Here is a 24840-nt window from a genome sequence, read left to right on the forward strand (position 1 = left end):
ATGATTTTATTTTGGTAACTACAAACAATGAAAACAATAAATTAATAAATATTTTTCAGGCATTCTAAGTGTTTTATATACATTGTTACAGTAAATATTCATAATCAACCCTATGAGATTTTCCTATTCTCCTTATAAAAGGAATCTGAATTTCAGAATGGTTTAGGGATTGCCTGAGACCCAGATAATAAAAGGCATGGCCAGGGATAATATCTGATTTCAACAGCCTTAGACATCATTACTTGGAAAAGGAAATGGCAACCCACTCCAGTATTCTTGCCTGGCGAATCCCCATGAACAGAGGTGGCTGGCAGGCTACAGTCCATGGGGTGGCAAAGAGTCGCACACGACTGAGTGATTATGCAGACTTCATTATTATGTATAACAGGTATGGATTTTACACCACAAATATTTGTATATAAGAAATAGATTTTACTTTACTACTCAGAAATCAAATTTTAATTATTCCAAGGCTTCATATCGCTAGGCTGGAAAAGAAATTCAGTGTTACTCTTCAGTAAAATCATATAAAAATATAGAATAATTACATGGTAGAAACACAGAAATTTGGGGAAGAGTTCCATTTAAAGGAAGAAGGAAGGAAAGGAAAAGGGAGCTGGCTTTGAACACATTACCTGATACCATGGCAAAATATAGTTTTCCTCTCTTAAACCATAACTGACATACTTAACCCTTCTTCCTATGAAGTCTAATCCTTTACCTTGTAAATCAAATGTTAAATACGAGGCTGCAAGAACTTCTTATATACCTTGGCATTGTCCTATTATCTTGGACACATGACCCCAGTCATCAAGTATCTCATATTTTGAGGGATAGCTCCTCTATCATAGTCAGTATAATAAATGTCTTATGAGGATAAGAAATTTATATGTATATTTATAACAATATTTTTAGTCACACTGTCACTTCCACCTGCTGCTTCCTCTAACCTTTGAGGATTAGTAACACAGACAGATTTTAATATTTTCTGTCATTGTGGCAGTAGAGTATATATCAGTTACCGAGTATATTTCTTTTGTATTGTTTCCTAATTTTTATCAAAATGAAGCTAAATATTTGTTAAACTTCTATGCTTTTTCTTAGTGTGTTGCAAGAAATTTCATACCATAATTTTAATATTCAATTGCCTGTGACAAATGTGTTTTTGTAAATAAGTTTATAATTTCGTGACAAAGTAGCATTTTAGATAATATTTCTTTTAAGTTCTGCTGGGAAATTTTGCCCACAATGTAAAAACTTATATTAAATTTTCATGTTTTTGTTGTTTTAATATGAGCAATATTAATAGAATAAGAATAAATTGTGCCTTTTTATTTTGCTGCTTTAAAAATATTTTATTCCAGTTCTTTAATCATCACAATAAACATTTGAGATTGAATATCCTTATCAACATTAACTTTTAGAAACCTAAGGTTCAGAGATATTGGTTGACCATCAAAGAACAAGAGCTCACCTCATTGGCCCAACTGGGCCTGACTCCTAACTCACTGCCATTCCTACTGTGTGTATGCATGCATACTCAGTTGCTCAGTTGTATCTGACTCTTTGTGACTCCATGGACTGTATATATAGCCTGGCAGGCTCCTCTGTCTGTGAGATTTCTCAGGCAAGAATACTGGAGTGGGTTGCCATTTCCTTCCACAACTTAATGCAGTTCTGAGAAACCCCATAAAATTTTCACATTGTAAAATTTAGAACTTAGCTAAAGAACCAACCAGTGGGCTTCCCTAGTGGCTCAGTGGTGTAGAATCCACCTGCCAAGACAGGAGACGAGTTCAATTCCTGGGTCAGGAAGATCCCCTGGAGAAGAAAATGGCAACCCATTCTTGGCTGGGGGAACCCACGTACAGAGGAAACTGGCAGACTACAGTCCATGGGGCTGCAGAAGTCAGATGTGACTTAGTGACTAAACAACAAGGAACAGTCATTGCTAGGGGAGAGCTATTTATCAAGTACAGACCAATGTAAGGAATGCATCGTGAAGTCGTGAAGTCGCTCAGTCGTGTCTGACTTTTTGTGATCCCATGGACTGTAGTCTACCAGGTTTCTCTGTCCATGGGATTTTCCAGGCAAGAGTACTGGAGTGGGTTGCCATTTCCTTCTCCAGGGGATCTTCCTGACCCAGGGATCGAACCCAGGTCTCCTTCATTGCAGGCAGAGGCTTTACCCACTGAGCCACCAGGGAAGCCCAAGGAATGCATAGATATGGTAATTCTCACACTTACAGTAATAAAAATGGAGAATACTTTTGGCTTACTTTTTCTCTCTTCTTCCCTAATTCAAATGAGTTTTAAGAGTCATAATTTGAAACTCTGCCATTAGCTCCATCAGAAATATTAAATGTTAAATAAAGTGATGTGTATTGGCTATAAAATGAACACAATTTATTATTCTAAGAATATAGAAAATGCTTTTATGTGAACAGCAGAGAAATTGCCAAAAAAGCTATCTTATTTCAGTCTGTAGACAAGTTAATGTGCTACTGGAAAATGCATACATATTCTGACCTAATTAATTTCCAGAACATTTATTTGCTTCTGAAAAGAGTGCTCAGAAAACCCCCCAGTTAATTCCACTGTCATAGAGAAGTCTCACATTCTGAGGACAGGGTCTTAGGCCTGAGTTAGTTTGTTACCTCATTATTAAGGCTCTTGTTGTAGTGCTTTCTGGCATACTTCCTACCATAGTCAAATGTTCGCTTCAGTTTCTGGGTGCTTGAGCCTCAGCTGAGCAGACTTCCTTGTGTCACCTTTGTGCTTATTGTCCTAAGGACACTATCTCCAGGCATACCTGTCTTAATAAATAATTTGATATTTCTGACTTAGAGAAATTGATAAGCATAGTTTCAGGTACCTTCCACCTTCCAAGGTGACTAATTTAAAAATGCTTGAGAAGCTTGTAAGCATCAAAGTTTTAGGAATGACAGAGTGGAGGATGTGGCTGCTATGACTACTTCCTTCTGGAAAGTACATACAGAAATGTGAGATAGTGTATCTTGTTACAGACATCTAATATAGTGAGTTGCTGTTTTTCCTCTATGTGAAGGAAGTGAAGGAATCATTTTGTTTAAATTTAACATTCTTTCAAGAGCCATTAGGGTAGCTCTTAGCATACTTCTGTGATAAAATGGTCACTCTACTCTTGTCACATCATGCTTTGTCCTTTAGGATTGATTTATACACTTCCTTGCAACATGCCAAATGCCACTAAAAACCACCAGGCTAAATAGACGTTTGTCTAATAATACCTAGTTTTTACCCCACTTAGGTTATTTTGCCATCTCTAAAGATTACACAAATAATAATATACCTTGATAGTGCAGAAGAATGCTCAACCTCTCTATGATTAACTGGCATGTTAAAATGCTTTTTTTTAATAAAAAACTGAATTCTTTTTTCTTTTCTACAGGACAACATTTTTAAGCTGCAAGACTCACATTTTGAAAATGGCCGTGGGAAGAGCCCATATGACCCTAAACTGCGTACGGCATCTCTTTTAATAGGTACTTAATCAGCAATCAATTAAACAGTAAATTTTCTGTAGATAATCGTCAGATTTCATGTTCCTTCTTATATATCAAAATTTTCCCTTATGAATCATAAAATATTCAGAGTGTGTCAGTTGAGATATTTTCAAATATTTTGAAAATGAATAAGAAATACTAAATGCTTCTTTGATTTTTGTACTATCTAGTCTATGATTCTTTTTAATCAAAATGATTTAACAGTATCTTTAAAACTGACTGCTCAATCATATATATCCCCACTGTTGTTATTGTTTAGTTACTAAGTTGCATTTGACTCTTTGGGACCCTTTGGACTGTAGCCCAGCAGGCTCCTCTGTTCATGGGATTTCCCTGGCAAGAATACTGCAGTGGTTGCCATTTCTTTCTGCAGAGGATCTTCCCCATCCAGGGACTAAACCTGCGTCTCCTGCATTGGCAGGCCAGTTCTTTAGTGCTGAGCCACGAGGGAAGCCCCATATCTCCACTAGACATTTACAGTTTTTGTGTTGTAAAAATATGATTTTGATTTTTATTTGAAAAAGGTGTTTCAAAGGGGGAATTTTGACAATTCAGAAAGAAAGATTGAGATTCATTCTCTATCGTTAATTGTAGTCCCAAGATTTGTAACACTTTTAACACTTGGACAACTTAATCAGCACAATACAACTAAATGGTAATACAGTTGATAGATTCCCCCTCATGTTACTTTGATTTGACAAAGTTCTTGTGTTTCCATCTTTTTTGACTTCAGGGCTTTTCTCTCTTCCTTTTTCTTAAATCAAAACATTCTATGTATTTCCTGTATACTTTTCTTTGACCTCTTCTTTCTAATTTTATTCTTTCCTTTTTTCCTTAAATATTGCAGATAGGTGGTGAATGTTTAGCTATAGTTCAAAAGGATAGAAGTAGAAAGATAGAAGTAGAAGAGGGAAAAAGCTTTAGTTTGTATTGAAAGAGAATTTTTCCACATTCTTTTAAACACTCTGTACTGGGATTAAATAATACACAAAAAGTGTATCATCAATAAACAATTTTTTTCTTTTTTGTCTCTTTTAATTGTTGAGTATGCCAGCAACCTGAAACACAGAAGATTCTGTTTTTACATAATCATGTAGAAATTATGTAACTTTTTGTTTCCTTTTCCTTTTTTATGAAATATAGAAATTATTTGATAACACAACAACAATAATAGTGAAACTTTTCGGGTGTAAACTTTCTATTTGAATTTTGAATAATATATCTAAATTTTTAAAAGGTAAATTTAGGATATTATTTGTTGTATAGTAGGTCCATAACATTTTCCCTCTTTTTCTTTTAAAAGATAACCTTTTTCCTCTGTTCAACAAGACAAGACTCTAGTCATACTGTCTACACCATTAACTATGAAAATATATTTTTCCAGTATTCTCTAGTGTTTATCATCCTTTCACTGATCCCTTTTTTATTAAGAATAAAACCATTATAGTATGAGTTATCTATTCTACTGCTTTCGAAATGCAGACAATTTCAGTCCATTTGCTCCGTTTATGGAGCACTTTAACAGAAGTTTAAGACCTGAAGGAATGCAGCAGATGTAACACACTTATAATTTCCTTTTCACAGATGGCCTAGTGATTACGTGTGAATAACTTCCTTAAGTACACACACAGAAATTTGAAAAGTGTCTTAAACAAAGGAGAGAAGTCCTATTTTGTTTGAACTTGCAGCCTATACTTGTTTAAATTGCACACTGAAAGCAAAGAGAGAGAGATTTCTCAGAAAGCAGTATATAAAATTGTACCTAGAACAGCTTTAATTTGTGGCATGTTTCTTAGTAGCGATCTTCTTGATTATTTATTTTAATATTCCACTGAGTAAGGATGATGACAAGTAAGTATTACATAGTTCATATGGTATGCAACCACACAATGTCCATGAAGAATATGAAACGCCACAGTTTTGGTGTTATATTAGAACTTCTTTGAAAAAGTTGAATGGGTTTGTGAAAAAGAAGAGAGAGTGAGGGAAGTTGCATGAATCATGAAGAGGAGATATAGCTAAAAAGAGAAGCAGCTTTTAAATGGAAGCCCAGATCTGACCTAGCCAGTGCTGTACAGTGATTGAATAGTTTTCGGAGATATTTACTGCCTATTGACAAAGAAGATGATTCAAGCCAATGTAAGTTAATTTCTGAATCAGTTGAATAGTAGGATGCAGAAAAATGAGCAGGCCATCATACTATACATAGTAAAATCCCTTAAAATATTTGCAGCACCATGTTAATTCAAAAGCTGTGATTTCCTTTATTGAGGTTATTTTCTTCTTTTAAAACTATGCTATAAATTCTTCCTCTCACAGTAACTTTAATTCCCCTTGTTGGATTCCTCTTGGCATTTTTTACTTTGCTGCCTTAAAAATATTGTTTAGTAATTTAATGGAGTTCTTTTAACATAAATATTTCCTACAACACTTCCCAAACTTTTACATAAAAGTCACTGAAATATACAGATTGTACACTATACATTTAAAAAATGGTTTGGGGGAAAGCTTTCCAGCCAAAAGATTTTAAATATGCTCTCCTCATTTTTCCACATAGAAGAAATTTTCAAGGTGGTCCCAGGATGCTTCTTTCCCCAATACTGGGAAGAAAATTGTACTTTAAGCTCAAAGCACTTGTAAACTGGCTAGATGGATCTTAACAGCAGATATTTTTATATCCCCAATCCTTCTTTTAAACAGTTTTAACCTGTTGTAAGCTTTAGAACCAGATGACCACTTAAAAACTTTGGTTTATGAAATCTGTAAGAGTTAAATATAACCTCTTTCCAAACTGCCTTGAGTTTTAAGCTGATAACTGTAGAAAATATGAATTTTTCCTGAGCAATGCATAGTTACCCATACATAGTTACCCCAGTCCTATAATATGTCCCAAAGTTTTCAAATCACCTTAGAAAAGTAAAATTTTCAAATCTACTTTAATAAAGGGCTTCCCAGGTGACTCAGTGGTAGTGAATCCTCCTTCCAATGCAGGAGACGTGGGTTCGATCCCTGGGTTGGGAAGATCTCCTGGAAAAGGGAATGGCTATGTACTCTGTTATTCTTGCCTTGAGAGTTCCAGGACAGAGGAGCCTGGTGGGCTACAATCCATGGGGTCAGAAAGTGGGAGAATGGCATTCTATCATGTATACTATCATGTAAGAATTGAATCGCTAGTCTATGTCTGACGCAGGATACAGCATGCTTGGGGCTGGTGCATGGGGATGACCCACAGAGATGTTATGGGGAGGGAGGTGGGAGGGGGGTTCATGTTTGGGAACACATGTAAGAATTAAAGATTTTAAAATTAAAAAAAAAAATAAAATAAAATAAAATTAAAAAAAAATAATAATAAAAAATAAAAAAATAAAAAAAAAATTAAAAAAAAAAAAAAAAAGAAAGAGTGGAACGTGACTGAACAGCTAAAACACATAGATGCACACACACACTTTCACGATATGAAAGGAACGGTCAACTTGAAAGCAGTTTTATGTTTCTGAAATCTTCATCAGTCATTCCATCATTAACAGATATTATGAGGACCAACTTCAAGTGTTTGGGACTTTTACGAATGGTTTATTTCCCTAAGCTAGCATTCTGCCATGCGTCAGGAAAGAACATAATTTGACATTAGACTATTGTCTCACTTGGTATTTGAGTAAATGAGGTACTCCCCAAATTAATTAACTAAAATGAGAAAATTATTTGAAGTCGCTGTTTCTTTGTATAAAATGGCATGGCCATGCAAGTTCCACTAGTTTGTTGTAAGATTTAAATAAGACAGTGTAACAACATACTACATTTGGGTATGTACATATTTCTGGCATATAAATGTTGAGTAGAAACTAAAAAAAACAGAACTGGTAATAGTGGTTGCCTGTTGGGGTAAATTTTATATTTTTAAGTTTATATCATTTACATTTATAACTATTTAAAGAATTATGTTAATTTTTAAAGGACAATATGAGTAACAAAGCCAGTATATTCATTGGCATAGAAAAGGAGCTTAATAAATGTGAAAATATAAAAGATTCCCATACCCTTTCACTTTCAGGAAGTAGATTTCATCCATGCCATGTGGTGTGGGTGTGTATGTGTGCGCATGAGTATGTGTGTAAGAAGAGAGACAGACATTTTTTCCTGCCTCTGTTTCTAATTACTCTGCTATCCTGTAAAGAGAATTTGCTTAAGGTGTTAACAACATAATGACTTGGTCTTTAGGTTTGTTTGATTTTTGCTCACATCCATGTCACACTTTACACCTGTGTTAGTAATGCTCTTATTTCATCAGGAATTTTTTTTTTCCACCTTCTGTTTCTTCTCACCACACCCTTCTTAGGAATTGTAATCCAATACATTAACTGATCTAAGCCACATTTTTACTTCATTTTGAGCTGTGAACACAAAATACAGAGTACACATGAACTTTTGTTTTTTAACACTACTTCTCAGGTAACACTGCCATGGTGGGAATACAGTTCACTAAACTTTTTGTTCATCTCAGGAAAGAATGCTTTCTTTAGAGACAGGTAAGAAAGCTTACAGTTCAGAAAGAATGGCATATATTCAAATAGCGACTTTCATATTTGACAAATTCTAGCATGTTATTTATATCTTTAAGCACTAATTTATCTTAGTCTGATATATTTTTTGAGACATATAATTGTCTATATGGTATTTTTGTAAAAAAACTTAAAAAATTTTTTGGACAGAGTATCCATAGCCACTTTTGTAATGTATATCACAATTCCTTGCATGTATTATTCTACCATCAATTTAATAAAATTGGACAAATATATTTTCTTTCAGTAGTAATTTAGTATATTTGGAAAACCCAAAAGTATGTATCTTAGCTATAATGCAATTTGAACCATTGTAGGCTAACTTATATTTAAGGTCATAAAATTGAAAAATTACACATATATTTTGATAACTTAATAGATGACATCAAACATACAAAAATGGCTTAGCAAATGGGCTTTTTAAATTAAAAAGAAAAACATATTGTTTTCCAAATATAAGCCAGCTAAGGTATAGTAGATTTATTCAACTCAGATATTTTGTTAGATCATTTCAGATAGCTGGAGAGTATAAGTCTTTAATATAAGGTGGTAATACACAGTTACACAAAATGAAATATACTCTGAGCTGATATATTTCTTCTTAAAGAGAATGCAAGAGTATGATATTCTATCATCTATACACTTGGGCCAAATAACAAAGGGGGATTTTTTCCCCAAGAATGAAGAATCAGCACTGATAAGAATCCTATAGACCTCTGAGCAGAAAATCTGATCTAAGGCCCGGTGTTAAGGAATAGTTACTGGACAGTATTAGAATGTGCCCACATGGCCACCTAATCATCTGGTGACCTCCAGCTCTTACATATTAAGTTAACTCAAAAATAGTGGTTGAATAGGAGGTAACTTCCTATGACTAGAGGCAACTGGTGCTTTAGCTGCAACCTTTCTTTGGTTTCTAAGTCAACTCTTCATAAATTATATTCTTGATAATAAATTGAGCTCTTCTACTGATGAACCCTCTACATTCTCTAAGGAGCCTACTTATCTCTTGTCAAAAGAGAAATAAAATCAGTCTTTCTGCCTCTGCACTCATTTATATTGATTTTTTGCTCTCCTTATGTGGGAATAGATTAAAAGATAATCATGAGTTTTAACAAAGCTAAAGAAATGAATGTGAGAAACGAACACCTGTCATATTCCAATAATATTTACTTCGTTGTAGTTTTTGTTATTTCATCTCTCTGGAATAGAGTTTACAGATAATAGCAATCATAATTATGAATTTTACTCACATTGAAAAAGCTCAATGAAAAAAAAAGATTAACTCATGATATCCTTTACTCTTCCATTTCTGATTACACCTCTTATTAGGCATGGTCTGACAACTCTCTGATGTATAATCACTCAGTTTTCACCTTTTGGTTGTTCTATTTTCACCTTTCCTTATTTTCATTACCTCACATATGGTTGAGAGGGCAATGAGGTTCAGCAAACAGTTAAATGCTCTTGAATTTTAAGGTACAGAGGACACAGATCTTCATGTGAAAGGTGTTCCAACATGAAAATGTTTGAAATTGACCTGAACATTTCAGGTTGCTTTCACAATACATTTTAAATTAACATTCTTTTATTCATACAGATAAGAAATCACCTGAAGTTTAAGAATTCATCACATCCGTCAGTCAGTTATTTGTAACAAGATTGTGTCAACCTTAACTAAAGTGTTACGCTTATTGAATATAGGTTATATTAAGTACACCATCTACATTAAAATATTGCACAGTACCTTTGAAACTTGTAAATAGCTTGTTAATAGTGTTTCTGTACTTTTCAGAAAGGATTATTTTTTTTACCTCATGGGCAGATAAAACATTATTGCAGTATATTATTGTGAGAGCACGTCAGTTTTGAACTTTATTTAATTAAGTAAAGAGAAGACAAGATGTTTTGGAATCCCAAAGATACCACAATATGCAATATGTCAATTTATGATGTCCCATGAGTACTGTTGACAGAGCTGGTGAATTTTACTTAATATATTGTCAGACCATCACTTTTGACTTGATTCACAACAGTTCAGAATAAGTGATACATTTTTAAAAACTCAGTCTCTAAGAGAAGCTATCTTTTTGTTAATATTTAAAGTCATAACTTAGAGTTACTCAGTGATTCGGTCTGTGTAGCTGTCCTGTACTGCTTTGGACATTTTCCAAAGCCTGGTGCATTCAAACACATCAAAGAACCAGAGGTTCTACCAGAGGAATTAACTTACTTTAAGCTCAGTCATGTCCAACTCTTTGTGACCCCATGGACTATAGCCCACCAGGCTCCTCTGTCCATGAAATTCTCCATGCAAGAATACTGGAGTAGGTTGCCATTCCCATTTCCAGCTGATCTTCCCAATCCAGGGTAGAACCAATTGGTGGCAGATTCATCACTGTCTGAGCCACCAGGGAAGCCAGATTTAGTGTGGATCCCTGAAAATGTCCATTTTCGTTTCAAAGACCTTTATTTTCAAGTGAGAATTGTAGGTGTGAACCAAGGATATCACATAAAAGATCAATTAATAAGACTTTGCGAAAGGTAGTGATAACTGAAGATGTACAGAAAGTTTCTGATTGATACATATAAAAGTCCTTTGGAAATTAGTGGTATACCAATGTTTAACTTATAATTTGTCTATGCCTACTTTGTTTTCTGAGTATTTCTTAAGTCAGTTATTTAGAAACATTAACCTGTCCAAATAATCAACAAGATAATATTACTTTTTACTGTCATTATGGTAGATTATTTGGAAAAAATATTTATTGTTTTTCTGTTGATAATTTACATAAGCAAGCAGGCAATAATGCATTTTCTGGGTGGAATAATATGAGGCATTTTTTTGTTTAAAGGAAAGAAAATGCCAATTTTACAAACTTCAGTTTATTAAAAGCTGATATGATATATAAGAAACTTGGGGTTAAACAGACTTGAGTTTGAACTTTCACCTTGACTTGCTACTCATTCAGCTGAGGAAACTTGGGTTTCTTGAAGTGTAAAATAAGGGTAACATGTACATCATGCGATTGTTGACAGAGGTAAATGAGATAATTTGAAGTGTTAAGCCAGAACCTGACTTTCCCACAAGCACAAATGGTATGCAATAAATATTAAGTTCTCTTTCTCCTTTCTTTTTCCTTTGTGTTCCAACCTGCTGATTATGATTCTTCCATTATTAAATTCTGTCCTAGAGTTAATTCAATTTAAGTAGAAATGAATCAAGGCACAACAGAATCTTGAGCTATAGTGATTATGGCCTGTGTTTATCAAAATCCCCCCTCTTCAAATACATTTCTATTATATTTGAGACTCTGTGGTGTACTTGTTTTATGATTAAATGACAGCTCATACCAAATTAGAATACTTTTCCCACTTGATGTATTAAAAAATGGAAGGCAAGAAAAGTATTAGTCTTTCGGAAATTATAGCAAAATTTCATTAATGAAGTCCCACTAAAAAGGAAATATATTAGAAATTTAATTTTTTGATTAAAGCCAAAAGTATAAGTAATATTTTACAATGAGACTGTAAAAAAAAAGATATTAGAATCATAGTAGCTTTAAACATATAAAAGCAATGTGGTACATATAATTTTTGTTTCCATTCATAATGTCCACTGACGCATATTTTACTCAATTTTTCAAAGTTAGTGCTAAATGAGTAATGAGATATTCCCTTCTACAAAGATATAGGATAAATATTAGTAGCTTTACATGATGATGCAGAGAGTGTTAGGATGGTCTTAACATGAAACTTGTACTTAGTTTTTGTTTGCTGCTGCTGCTCCTAAGTCACTTCAGTCGTGTCCGACCCTGTGCGACCCCATAGACGGCAGCCCACCAGGCTCCTCCATCCCTGGGATTCTCCAGGCAAGAATACTGGAGTGGGTTGCCATGTCCTTCTCCAATGCATGAAATTGAAGGGTGAAAGTGAAGTCGCTCAGTCGTGTCCGACTCTTAGCGACCCCATGGACTGCAGCCTATCAGGCTCCTCCACCCATGGGATTTTCTAAGCAAGAACACTGGAGTGGGTCGCCATTGCCTTCTCCTAGTTTTGGTTTAAGTTGCCTTAATTAAAGTTCGTGTATGTGGTTTTATTTTATCACGATGCAGATGGAGAATTATACTCTGGAACAGCAGCTGATTTTATGGGGCGAGACTTTGCTATCTTCCGAACTCTTGGGCACCATCATCCGATCAGGACGGAGCAGCACGATTCCAGGTGGCTCAACGGTAGGTGCTACTACTTGCAAGAGCACGAGCACAAAACATGGCGTCTGTAGTAAGTCAGTGGAGGGGTTTCCTCCTATTGTGCAGGCGGTATGAGTTGAGATTCAGTGTGCATTTAAATTCATAGTGATGACTTCATGGCTGTGGGTGTGAGAAAGTGGGGCAAAAAGAGAAAAGAGATTAAAAATTGTGGAAAATATTTGCTTTGTGCCAAAAGTAAAGTTTCTCAGTAGTTAACAATGGAAAAAAATAGATTTGGGCTGGAGCTACGGAAGGGAGACAGTGGAAAAAGATAAGATGCCTTACCAATCTTGTCTTCCAGGGACACCACCGTAAATCTCATGTAGTATTTTTTTCCTCCACACCTCTCGTGTTGCCTTTAGAGCATCATATAAATTCTTAAATGTTTAAAAAATTGTGCTAAACACATTACACTGAAAATATTTTTGAAACATTTGTATCATATCGTTTGAGTCTCCTTTAATCTTCCTAAAATTTTTTTTTTCCACTTTACAGGTTGGGAAATTAAGACTAATATGTTAATCTAAGATTACATCTACCCCATAGTAGATTTTGGAAAGGAACCTAGTTTTTTGAATTTCAGGTACTGGTGTCACTCCTGGATCAAGCAGATACTTTTTAAAAAATTATATTTTTTGAAGTGTAGTTGACTTACAGTATTGTGGTAATTTCTGCTGTACACCAAAGCAATTTGGTTATACATATATAAATATATTTTTTACATATTATTTTCCATTATGGTTTACCACAAAATATTGAATGTAGTTCTGTGTTCTATACAGTAGTTCTTTATTGTCTATCTATTTACTATATGCTGGTTTGCGAAGCAGATACTTTTAAAATTCTTTTTCTTTTTAATATATAAATAAATTTACAATTGAAAATGATAAAATTTATATGCCTAAAATAAGTGAACACTACTTTCACTCAGATTTTAAACTAAATAACCCTTATGTAAGTCTTCTATGTAGAGTTTTTTTTTTTTTTAATTGTGCATTCATCAGTGATTTTTATACTGGTCACTCAAATATGTTCATAGATGTTTTTATTATTAAATAAGGATCTCCATTTATATCTGCCTTCAATCCTATAATATAAAGATTCCCAATCCCTAATCACATTGTCATGAATTCTCCTTTGTTTTCGCATACCTCATTAAGAAGGATGAATTTCATAGCTTACAATCCATCTATGTACTCAGTAAGGTACTTGATTATCTCAGTATTTGAACTTCTGCCACATTTGTTTCTCCTGCTCGTCTAGGGTTACCTCAAATTAATTTCATCTCTGTCTTGTTTGTTAGAGAAAAATCAAAATCTGCTTCTGAACCTCTGAAATTTCAGGGGACTGTGAGTTGTGGGTTTTCCTTCTCTGTGCTCATGCTCAGTCGCTCAGTTGTGTCCGACTCTTTGTGACCCCATGGACTGCAGCCTACCAGGCTCCTCTGTTCATGGGATTTTCCAGACAAGAGTACTGGAGTGGGTTGCCGTTTCCTTCTCCATTGTTCTCTGTATCCCAACTCTAAATGACTGTTTAAACCATAAAATATACCTCAAATTACCTGTCAGCATTCATTTCTCCTATAGCAATGTTTCTGATTGTCCTGTTATTTTTCGTGTATTAATGAAAATGATGTGCTTCTTACCTTCCACCTTTGACCCTACTGCCTTTGCTCTTAATTGCATTGATTTTTGTCATAAATTTACCCAGTTTACTTTTTTTTGCTGACTTTATTGGTTCTTCACCTCTGATTTCTTCCCTGATCTGAAAACGTACTCATGTACCCTACCTAAATTCTCCATTTAATGATGGTGAACCACAAGGTCCCTAGATGGCTTAAGTCCATAGTCTGGGTAAGGAACTTGTTTACTCAACATTTTCACTACATTTAGCTGTTTTCATCCTTACTTTGATCCCGTGAAACTGCTCCTCCACTAATGACTTTCTATGATTTTTTTTTAAAAATCAATCTCCATTTCAACTATCTCTCCCATAGTATTTGTCACTACTAGCCTTTTCTCTTTAAAAGAGTCTCTTCTATGTTTCCTGTATTTCCTGCTCTCCCAGGTTTATAATAAATTTGATATTACTTGCAAGTTGCTGTCCTTTAAATTAATATGATGCCTAACTAAGATAATTCATGATTCAGTACAAACACAGTGGTAATCAAAAGGGACTGGGCATATAGCTAGATACCCGCCATCTGGGAATAGAGGAGGTAGAATGATGCCAGGTGATCATCTGAGAAATTAGAAGCCTCACCAAGGAACTGGTGGCTCAGACGGTTAAGCGTCTGTCTACAGTGCAGGAGACCCAGGTTCAATCCCTGGGACGGGAAGATCCCCTGGAGAAGGAAATGGCAATCCACTCCAGTACTATTGCCTGGAAAATCCCATGGACAGAGGAGCTTGGTAGGCTACATGTAGTCCATGGGGTTGCAAAGAGTCAGACATGACTGAGCGACTTCACTTCACTTCACCAAGGAACAGAAAAGATGCTGAGATTGTGATAAGACTGTGTAAAATCATAAAAGACCCAAAGTCTAAAATCCCAGAGGACAGTTTTGGAATATCTACTGTCAATTATTTAACCTATGCTCTGTCAGTCAGTTCAGTCACTCAGTCGTCTCTGACTCTTGGCCACCACATGAACTGCAGCAGGCCAGGCCTCCCTGTCCATCACCAACTCCCAGAGTTCACTCAAACTCATGTCCATCGAGTTGGTGATGCCATCCAGCCATCTTTCATCCTCTGTCGTCCCCTTTGCCTCCTGCCCACAATCCCTCCCAGCATCAGAGTCTTTTCCAATGAGTCAACTCTTCTCATGAGGTGGCCAAAGTATTGGAGTTTCAGCTTTAGCATCATTCCTTCCAAAGAACACCCAGGACTGATCTCCTTTAGAATAGACTGGTTGGATCTCCCTGCAGTCCAAAGGACTCTCAAGAGTCTTCTCCAATACCACAGTTCAAAAGCATCAATTCTTTGGCACTCAGCTTTCTTCACAGATCAACTCTCACATCCATACATGACCACTGGAAAAACCATAGCCTTGACTAGATGGACCTTTGTTGGCAAGGTAATATGTCTGCTTTTGAATATGCTATCTAGGTTGGTCATAACTTTCCTTCCAAGGAGTAAGCGTCTTTTAATTTCATGGCTGCAGTCACCATCTGCAGTGATTTTGGAGCCCAAAAAAATAACGTCTGACACTGTTTCCACTGTTTCCCCATCTATTTCCCATGAAGTGATGGGACCAGATGCCATGATCTTAGTTTTCTGAATGTTGAGCTTTAAGCCAACTTTTTCACTCCTCTTTCTGTAGGGACTCAAAATTAGTAGGAACAAACTTCTTTAAACATGGCTATCTGGTCAGTTGTCAAACTGAAATATTTATGTAGTAGGAAAATATTTTTTTTTTTTTAATTCAGCAAGGAGACTTTAATCTACTAAGGACTCTAAACGGCATACAGGCTTTCACTGTCCATGAGAAAGAAAATCTCATTAGAAGGTGGAATAACATAAAGGATAGTGTAGTATACATTTCATTTTTATGGCTTTGGTGGAAAAAAGTCATCAAGTTAAAACTGCTTTTGTGCTACAAACTCACATGTTGACAGCTGAGTCTGAAGAATTTAAACTGTGGGAAAACAGTCCACAGTTCTGTACTTCATCTCTGCAAATGTGCAGTTCATTTGAGAATTCAGTTATCAGTCTCTCAGCACTAAATGTGAGAACTGATTTTGCCAAATTAGCACAAAGGTTACATTTGACAGGGTGCAAAAACCAGAACTGCTGCAAGATGGAGGATGCAGACCTATCTGACATAGAACCAAGGGGCTGTGTGATCACAACCTCATGAAATTAAATACCACTGAAGGACAAAATTAGAAACATAATGTTTATACATACATGCATAAAATAAATGAGTTTTGAGGCTTCGGCATAGACTGCACAATCAGTTGTGCTGCCAGAAGTAATAAATTACCCTGCAAGGTACTTTTTGTATGGTCTTCCAGGCTATTCAAATTAGTTTTGGTACAGGAATTACTTTACTTTTATCAAATAAGTTCAAACCAATTCAATTATTTTGGAAGAATTAGTTGGCCTACTTTAGATGACTTTTAATTTGTGTTTTTTGCTAAACTGAAATTAGAAAAGAAAAACTGCTGTCTAGAATTAGATCTTGAAATGTCTCAGCTTTTATGGAATTTCACTACTTTCATAATTAAAACTCACGAAAGTTTCCATTTTTGTAATAAGAGAAATAATGGCTTAAATTCAGTTTCACTTTACCAGAAAATAAATCACTTTGATGGCAAAACATGAGAAAGATGGAATCTATTGATTTTTTACATAACTTAAAAAAAATCATTTATTCTAGCCTCTAGTTTAAGATTGCTAGATATTAGGACAACATTTGATTTCAGAAAATGTACTGGTATGAATTTGACCTGATGTGCCAAAATTCACTATTTTTTTTTTTTGCTTTATAAATTCTATATTATTTAAATTCTATATTCTATAAATTCTATATTAAGTTTAAACTTCAGTTCTAATTTTGGTTTACTAACAGTGTGAAAATTAGGTAAAATTGCCCTCTTCATAGTAAAAAGAATAAAAGCTTTAATAGTAAAAAGAAAAAAAGTTCACCATGCTGTAATAATAATTATTTTTAATATTTATTATGTAAATATTATCACCTAGTATTCTTGTTCTTATTAGTTATGAACAAGAAGATGGAGCAGATGGATGGCTAACCCACATTTATTTTTCTATTTAATGGGCTAATATTTGATTGCTAATATTGTTTATGTCTTGAACTAAGGTTGGAATACTATATGATAGAAGAAAAGACTATTCTTATAGTTAAAGAAAAGAAAGAAAAAGGACTACATGATAATGTGTATAAAGTACTAAGCAAGTGATTGGCATGCAGTAAGCACTTAATAAATGTACGCTTTTCTCTATGCTTTATCCCAAATCCATTGAGTAGAGCATGCTGAGTAAGCATTTTTAGACTCATTCTCTGAGTATAACATCTGAGTCAGGACAGTCAGAGTTGGGTTTAATGTATAAAACCACATGGATCCTTGAGAAAGCCAAGGCCTAGTACACCCAAACAGACCTAAATGCGGTGCACAGAGTGTGAGGCTTTCCCACTTACTTCAGGAAGACCTGTTTTCTTTAAGTGGAATTTCCTAAAAGGATTGTGCCTGTGGATAAAGCGACTCATTTACTTTTTTTTCTTTTCTTTTCTGTAATTGAAATGGTATGTGAGTCATCATTCTACTTCCTCTCACTTATAACATAGTCAGCCCAGGGTAGCCTGCACTTATTTGAATCAGCATGGCTTCCTCTGTGGTCATGCACTAGGATATTTCATGTTCTCTAATGACTCAAATTTCTCTACCAGATATATATTTGTTTGAAAATGGAACCAAGAAATATAACCACAAATATCTGAGGGCACAAATTAATACTGCATGGTACCAGATACCTAATCTCAGATCACTTGTACAGCTCTTTTGATACACTATTTTAATTCTACCACCTTTAAAGGCATGAACTGTAACAGAGTTATCCAACTGGATTTTTTTAATAAATAAAATTAATCTCCTAGTTTGGCATAATGTCAGACTTATTAATGATGCCATTTTGAACTATTTCTCAGATGAAAGTAATAATATTTTGCTGACTTGGGGGAGGAAGTCCACTGTAAGCCTTATTTTATGGTTATGTGAGCACATGGTATTATAGATGTGGACTGACCATTCAGTTAAAGCAATAAGAACAATAAACATCCTCTATGAAAGAAGAAACAAAGATAGTCTCTTTTAACTTTTGAATTATATATTCTATGAATTATATTCTGTATTCATTAGTTAACAGTTACGCAGTATCAATGCATAGAATCACAAAAGTGTTAATAATTTTGTTGAAATTATGCTGAAACATGGATATGTAATAGTTTAAAACAAGTATTCATATCTAGATCTAAACACAGTCTGGTAGCTGTGTTTTTTTCTTCATGAATCTATTACCAGGAAATAATTTCATCCTAATAAAGCATGTACACCTGCCAGAAATGCAATTTTTCCAAAAAATAAATATATAAAATTTTTCTGAAATTATTATTCTGTCTAAATGATGATAAATTTAATATACTCACTTTTAATATACTCTATTTTTCATAAAGAGCAAAAGTTAGTAAAATATATCTTTACTTGATTGTCTTTCCTGAGGACCGATATTTTATGTCACGTTTTATCTAAAGACTGTAATCACTTTTAACTTTTTTTTTTAAATTACCTATACTAATGAGAAAAAATTGAATAAAACTTTGGAAGAAAAATTAACTCAGAAATAATGTTTGGAAAGTCATTTGTTTTCAGGCCTCTGAGAAAATGTAGCTGAAGAAAATTGTTAGAATTTGCTATTTTACCATTTTTTAATAATGGACTAAAAAGTACAACCCGCAAGTATGGCACATTAATCACAAAGTTTGAACCACTTATTTCAGTAGTTGAATGGTGAGAGTAGAAAATAACATTTTGCTGTATGATTACATTAACTGAAAAAAAGTCTACTTTTTAAAAATTAAAAATTAAGAAAATATATAAAAGTAAAGCAAAATCTTAGAAAATTCTATAAGTTAAAAGCAGTTCCCTTTTTCTCTGGGTTCTTAACATTATTTTTCTCTCATCTCACCATCGACTTAATGAATACAGAGCCTGTCTATACCAATTTCCTCTTCCAGAGTCACTACATTCAGAACTTGGTGGGTCTCAATAGGGATTTACTGCTGACTGAGTAATCTGGGTTCATGTGTGCAGTGACATCTAGCAAGAGACTTACCCTGAGAAGTGGATACCATGACAATGCGTGTAACCATGGTGTGACTGGCCTCTCTGACATGGCTCTCAAAAGCTTTCCCTCTGTGAAAACAGAAGCCTGTTTGCAAATTAATTAGTTTCTGGCGGCAGCTTGATTGTTGACCCAGAGTTTGTAGAGTGGAAAAACAATCAGATTAGTGTGCTCAGGGTAAAAGACCAGTGTGCAGTTGCGTGTGGCTTGCTCAACTATTGAAACCATGAATGGACTGAAACAAATTCTTTTCTGAGAAGCCTAGGCAGAGGTTAAGTGTGATGAGCCTAGAGCTCCCAACAGCAGGAGTGGGGAAATTAAAGGATTTTAGCCACAGAAAGCTGAATGGTGGCAAGCAATGCCATTGAATTTTAATAGCATGGACAGTTTTGATGGGAGGGTGGCGACCTGTTGGATTCTAATGACTGAGTAGAATAAGTTCACATTATTATTAAATGTTGGTTTGACACAAATACTTTCATAGTAGAAATTTTCAGAAACTTGCAGATGGGGAAGTTTTCATTAAATTTGTCTCAAAGGCTAATACGATGATATTTAAATAAAAAACTGTTATGAACTAACCTGTGTTTTTATGCCAATAAAATTTTGTTGATGTATTTACCCCAACTATTTTCTAAGATGCAATCCTCATGTGCCAAATGTAATTAATCATGAGTCAAAGAGAGATCTTGACTCATGAGAATGAATATTTTGCTATCTATTTTTGCAAGTATCAAATTAGGTTAACTGTGCCAGAGAATGATGTGCCAGAAGCTTAGGACAAAAAAAATTCTGCATACAGTTTTTGATGATTAAAATTAATCAATAGATTATTGTTTATGCTTACTTTTTTAAAATTACCTGACACAATAAGCCATATATACACTTCCTTCTTAGATACCACTGGCAGATGTCTCCTTAAATATAGCTCTGAGGGCTATCATGATACTTTCCCATTCAAAAATCATTTATATCTTTCAATTTACAAGTGAATTGAATCCAGATTTCACTGCTGTTAAGTTCTTTGTCATCCAATCCTAAATGACCTCTCCAATATTAAGCACTAACAAACTCAAATTAAACTGTGTTCAAAAACTTACTATTATTTTCATTTAACCATAGCATTCTCTAAAAGGATTTTAGTCTTTCCCGCCTTGGAATCCCAGAAAACAGAAATGCATGTTTGGATTTAGCACAGAGCCTCCCACTTTGCCTTACAGTTTAGGATATACCAAAATAAAAAACAATTCAATGAATCTGCTTTGCAGGCTCTGTAGTCAGATTGTCTGAGTTTGTATCCCAGGTCCTCTATCCCTTGTGACTTTGGTGTTAATTTACCTTACTTATTTTCCTCCTCCATTTATGATGTGTTTTAATGTATTAATACTAATGCGTTGTTTTTCTGAAGATGCATGAGACAGCCCTTATAAGGTAATAAGAACAGTGTCTGATCATATGGTCAATGCTCATTATGACCGTGGTTGCTGCTGCTGTTATTTGCGTACAAGCTCTATATCTACAATATAGTGCACATTTTGCAAATTCATGCAGTGAGCCAGTCTGCAGATTTTTTGCCCGTCTTAATCTGTTTTCAGGTTACTTTTTCTTAATTTAATTGATTGTTGTCAATGTATGTATAGGCAGTTAATATATCAAAAATATTTGTCTTTACTATTAAAATAATATATAAACTTTGTAATAAAATTGGACTTAACAAAACTAGCAGATGAAACAAATGATGAACCAAGGGTAAATGTCAATAAAATGTATTTTTCTAAGTATTAATTTAGCTCTTACCACTGAAATCATTAGTTTAATATTTTAGTTTTTCCAATATACTTTTTTAAAAAACATTGACTAAATTGAATCTAGGATATTTCTTTATCTTGCCATATCACAGCTTAACTTTTAATTTTATTTTTCTTGTGAAGACATCATCTATAACATTTAGGATGAGAGTTAAAAACATGGAGTCTATGGAACTTGACTGCTTGACTTGTACAGTATTTAAGCATCTATAGACAGCTAACATGAGCTCTCTGTACTCAACCTCCCTTTTTTCAAGAGGAAATAATAGTCCCTTCCTTATTGGATTGTTAGGAGGATCATGCATAAGTAAATTTCTATACAGCTCTTGGAAAATAGACTACTTTTACCAAAAACAAACCTAACAAGCAAACAGAACAACTATTGATGTTAACTGGTTTCATAGCATTATGTAAGAAATTTAAATAATAGAAAAATAAAAATACCTAACTATGTCAAATCACTAAAGATGTAGTAGAATGCACACATAGTCTTACTAAACTGAACAGCCATGCATTTCTGAGAAAGCAATGAAAATGACTTAAAAGGAAAACCAAGCAAGGTGAATAGTGATCTATGCCCTTGCCTTAGGTTAAGTCTATGCATAGAGAATCTCCTGTGGTCAGTACATTTTGATAAAAATAGGTCTGCTACTCTTTTGCTTTAATAAAGAGGAGGAGTTTTTTCTAAGCTTAGTTATATACTTATTACTAAGTTACTTACATATAACATTGGTGGCGGTGGTGGTTTAGTTGCTAAGCTGTATCCAACTCAGTGATTCTGTCTGTGTAGCTATTTGGCACTGCCTTGAAAGTTTCCCAAAGTCTGGCACATTCAAACACATCAGAGAACCAAAGGTTCTACCAGAGAAATTAATTTTAAGCTCATTTGTGTCCAACTCTTTGTGACCCCATAGACTATAGCCCACCAGGCTCCTCTGTCCATGAAATTCTCCAGGCAAGAATACTGAAGTGGGTTGCCATTTCCTTCTCCAGAGGACCTTCCCAAACCAGAGATCAAATCTATGTCTCTTGCAATACAGGGGAATTCTTTACTGATGAGCCACCAGGGAAACCCCCAAAATGACATTGAAATGCTGTAAGCAAAGCTTCATATAGTCAACCCAACATAAATCACAAACCGTTATGTAAGAGAAGAGTATTTAAAATATTTTCCTGGTAATGTTAGTAAAGAACATTTAAGTGTGTTTACATGCCCTTAAAAGAAATATTTTCAACAGAAATGTTTCTGTCACTATATGATTTAGGTAAACTAGACAAGAGAAAGTCATATCCCTTCATTCGCACTCCAGCCTCCCACAACTTCCTTCAGCAATCTGTCAATTTCCTGTGGTAATTTTAGATCAACACACAAATTCTCTATGACATTTTACATATGGTACTATTATTATGTTAAAATATATTTATTCAAAAATAAAGATATGCATTTGAAAACTATAATTTATTAGTAATTTTCATAAATTAAGTATATATTTTATTCATTATAGAAGTATAATTTTTATTATTTTATGATGATTTACTAAATCTTAACTACGTTGGCATTTAATGTAGGCTGTAAAAGATGCATCGAAAGTGTATCTCTTCAGTATATTTATAAATCTCTCTTCTTATTATTATTCCATTGCTCAGTCATGTCAGACTCTGTGACCTGTAGACTGCAGCAGGCAGGGATTCCCTGTCCTTCACAGTCTCCTGGAGTTTGCTCAACCTCATGTCCATTGAGTCGATAAGGCCATCCAACCATCTCATCTACTGTCGTCCCCTTCTCCCCCTGCCTTCAATCTTTCCCAGCATCAGGGTCTTTCTAATGAGTCTGCTCTTCACATCAGGTGGCCAAACTATTGGAGTCTCAGTTGTAGCATCAGTTCTTTCAGTGAATATTCAGGATTATTTTCTTTTAGAATTGAATGGTTTGATCTCCTTGCAGTACAACGGATTCTCAAGAGTCTTCTCAAACACCACAGTTGAAAAGTGTCTTTTCTTTATGGTCCAACTCTTACCTCCATACATGACTACTGGAAAATTCATAGCTTTGACTATATAGACCTTTGTCTGCAAAGTAATGTCTCTGATTTTAATACGCTGTCTAGGTTCGTCAGAGCATTTCCTCCAAGGAGTAGGTGTCTTTTAATTTCATGATTGTAGTAGCCATCTGCAGTGATATTAGAGCCCAAGAAAATAAAGTCTGTCACTGCTTCCATTGTTTCTCCATCGTTTGCCATTAAGTAATGGGACCAGATGCCATGATCTTTGCTGTTTTGAGTGTTGAGTTTTAAGCCAGCTTTTTTCCTCTCCTCTTTCACCGTCATCAAGCGGCTCTTCAGTTCCTCTTCACTTTCTGCCATAAGGGTGGTATCATCTGCATATCTGAGGTTATTGATATTTCTCCTGGCACTTTTGATTCTAGCTTGTGCTTCATTCAGTTAAGGAGTTCTCGTGATGTACTGTGCATATAAGTTAAATGAGCAGGGTGACATTATACATCCCTGACATACTGCTTTCCCAATATGGAACCAATCCGTTGTTCCGTGTCCAGTTCTGTTACTTCTTGACCTGCATACAGGTTTCTCAGGAGACAGGGAAGGTGGTCTGGTATTCCCATCTCTTTAAGAATTTCCCACAGTTTGTTGTGATCCACACAGTCAACAGCTTTAGTGTCATCAATGAAGCAGAAGTAGATGTTTTTCCAGAATTCTCTTACTTCGACCAGTGATCCAATGGATGTTGGCAATTTGATCTCTGGTTCTTCTGCCTTTTCTAAATCCAGCTTGAACATCTGGAACTTCTCGTTTCACGTACTGTTAAAGCTTAACTTGGAGAATTTTGAACATTACATTGCTAGCATGTGAAATAAGTGCAATTGTGTGGTGGTTTTAATATTTTTTGGCATTGCCCTTCTTTGGGATTGGAATGAAGACTGGCCTTTTCCAGTCCTGAGGCCACTGCTGAGTTTTCCAAATTTGTTGACATATTGAGTGAGGCACTTTCACAGCATCATCTTTTAGTATTGAAATAGCTCAGCTGGAATTCTATCATCTCCACTAGCTTTGTTTGCAATGATGCTTCCTAAGGCCCACTTGACGTCACACTCAGAGATGTCTGGCTCTAGGTTAGTTATCACACCATCGTGCTTATATGGGTATCAAGATCTTTTTTGTATAGTTCTTCTGTGTATTCTTGCTACCTCTTCTTTATATCTTCTGCTTCTGTTAGGTCCATACCGTTTCTGTACTTTATTGTGCCTATCTTTGCATGGAATGTTCCCTTGGTATCTCTAATTTTCCTGAAGAGATATGTCAGTTCAGTTCATTTGCTCAGTCATGTCTGACTCTTTGCCACCCCATGGACTGCAGCATGCCAGGCTTCCTTGTCCATCACCAACTCCCAGAGCCTACTCAAACTCATGTCCATTGTGTTGGTGATGCCGTCCAACCATCTCATCCTGTCATTCCCTTCTCGTCCTGCCTTAAATCTTTCCCAGCATCAGGATCTATAGTCTTTCCCACTCTATTGTTTTCCTGTACTTCTTTGCATTTCTATAACTACAAATAATCTATTCCATTCACTTAATACAGAGTTTAAAAAATGTCAGGGTTTCAGTGTCAGAGAGAGTCATCCCTTTTATACATTTATAAAATCCTATGTGAAGTTGGTAGATTTATTTTTCCTTTGAAACCTCCATTGCCTTTTTCTGTTTGGCATACATACAGCAGGATTTAAGCGACAGTCAGTACGGAGTTGTATTGGGGGGTGTGTATATTGTATTTTGACCCATTTACAATTAGTAAGCTTGAA

At 35.0% G+C, this 24840-nt stretch overlaps 1 protein-coding gene across 1 annotated transcript in view; it reads left to right on the plus strand.

Annotated features, from left to right (window-relative positions):
- Nucleotides 1–24840, plus strand: part of SEMA3A (semaphorin 3A) — a 366549-nt gene that overhangs the window by 266694 nt on the left and 75015 nt on the right. Inside the window, 2 exon segments of the mRNA XM_052638692.1 lie at nt 3430–3523; nt 12219–12338. Of these exon segments, the coding sequence (XP_052494652.1) occupies nt 3430–3523; nt 12219–12338 (214 nt within the window).

This window comes from Budorcas taxicolor, chromosome 4, assembly GCF_023091745.1.
Source record: "Budorcas taxicolor isolate Tak-1 chromosome 4, Takin1.1, whole genome shotgun sequence".
Lineage (NCBI taxonomy): Eukaryota > Metazoa > Chordata > Mammalia > Artiodactyla > Bovidae > Budorcas > Budorcas taxicolor.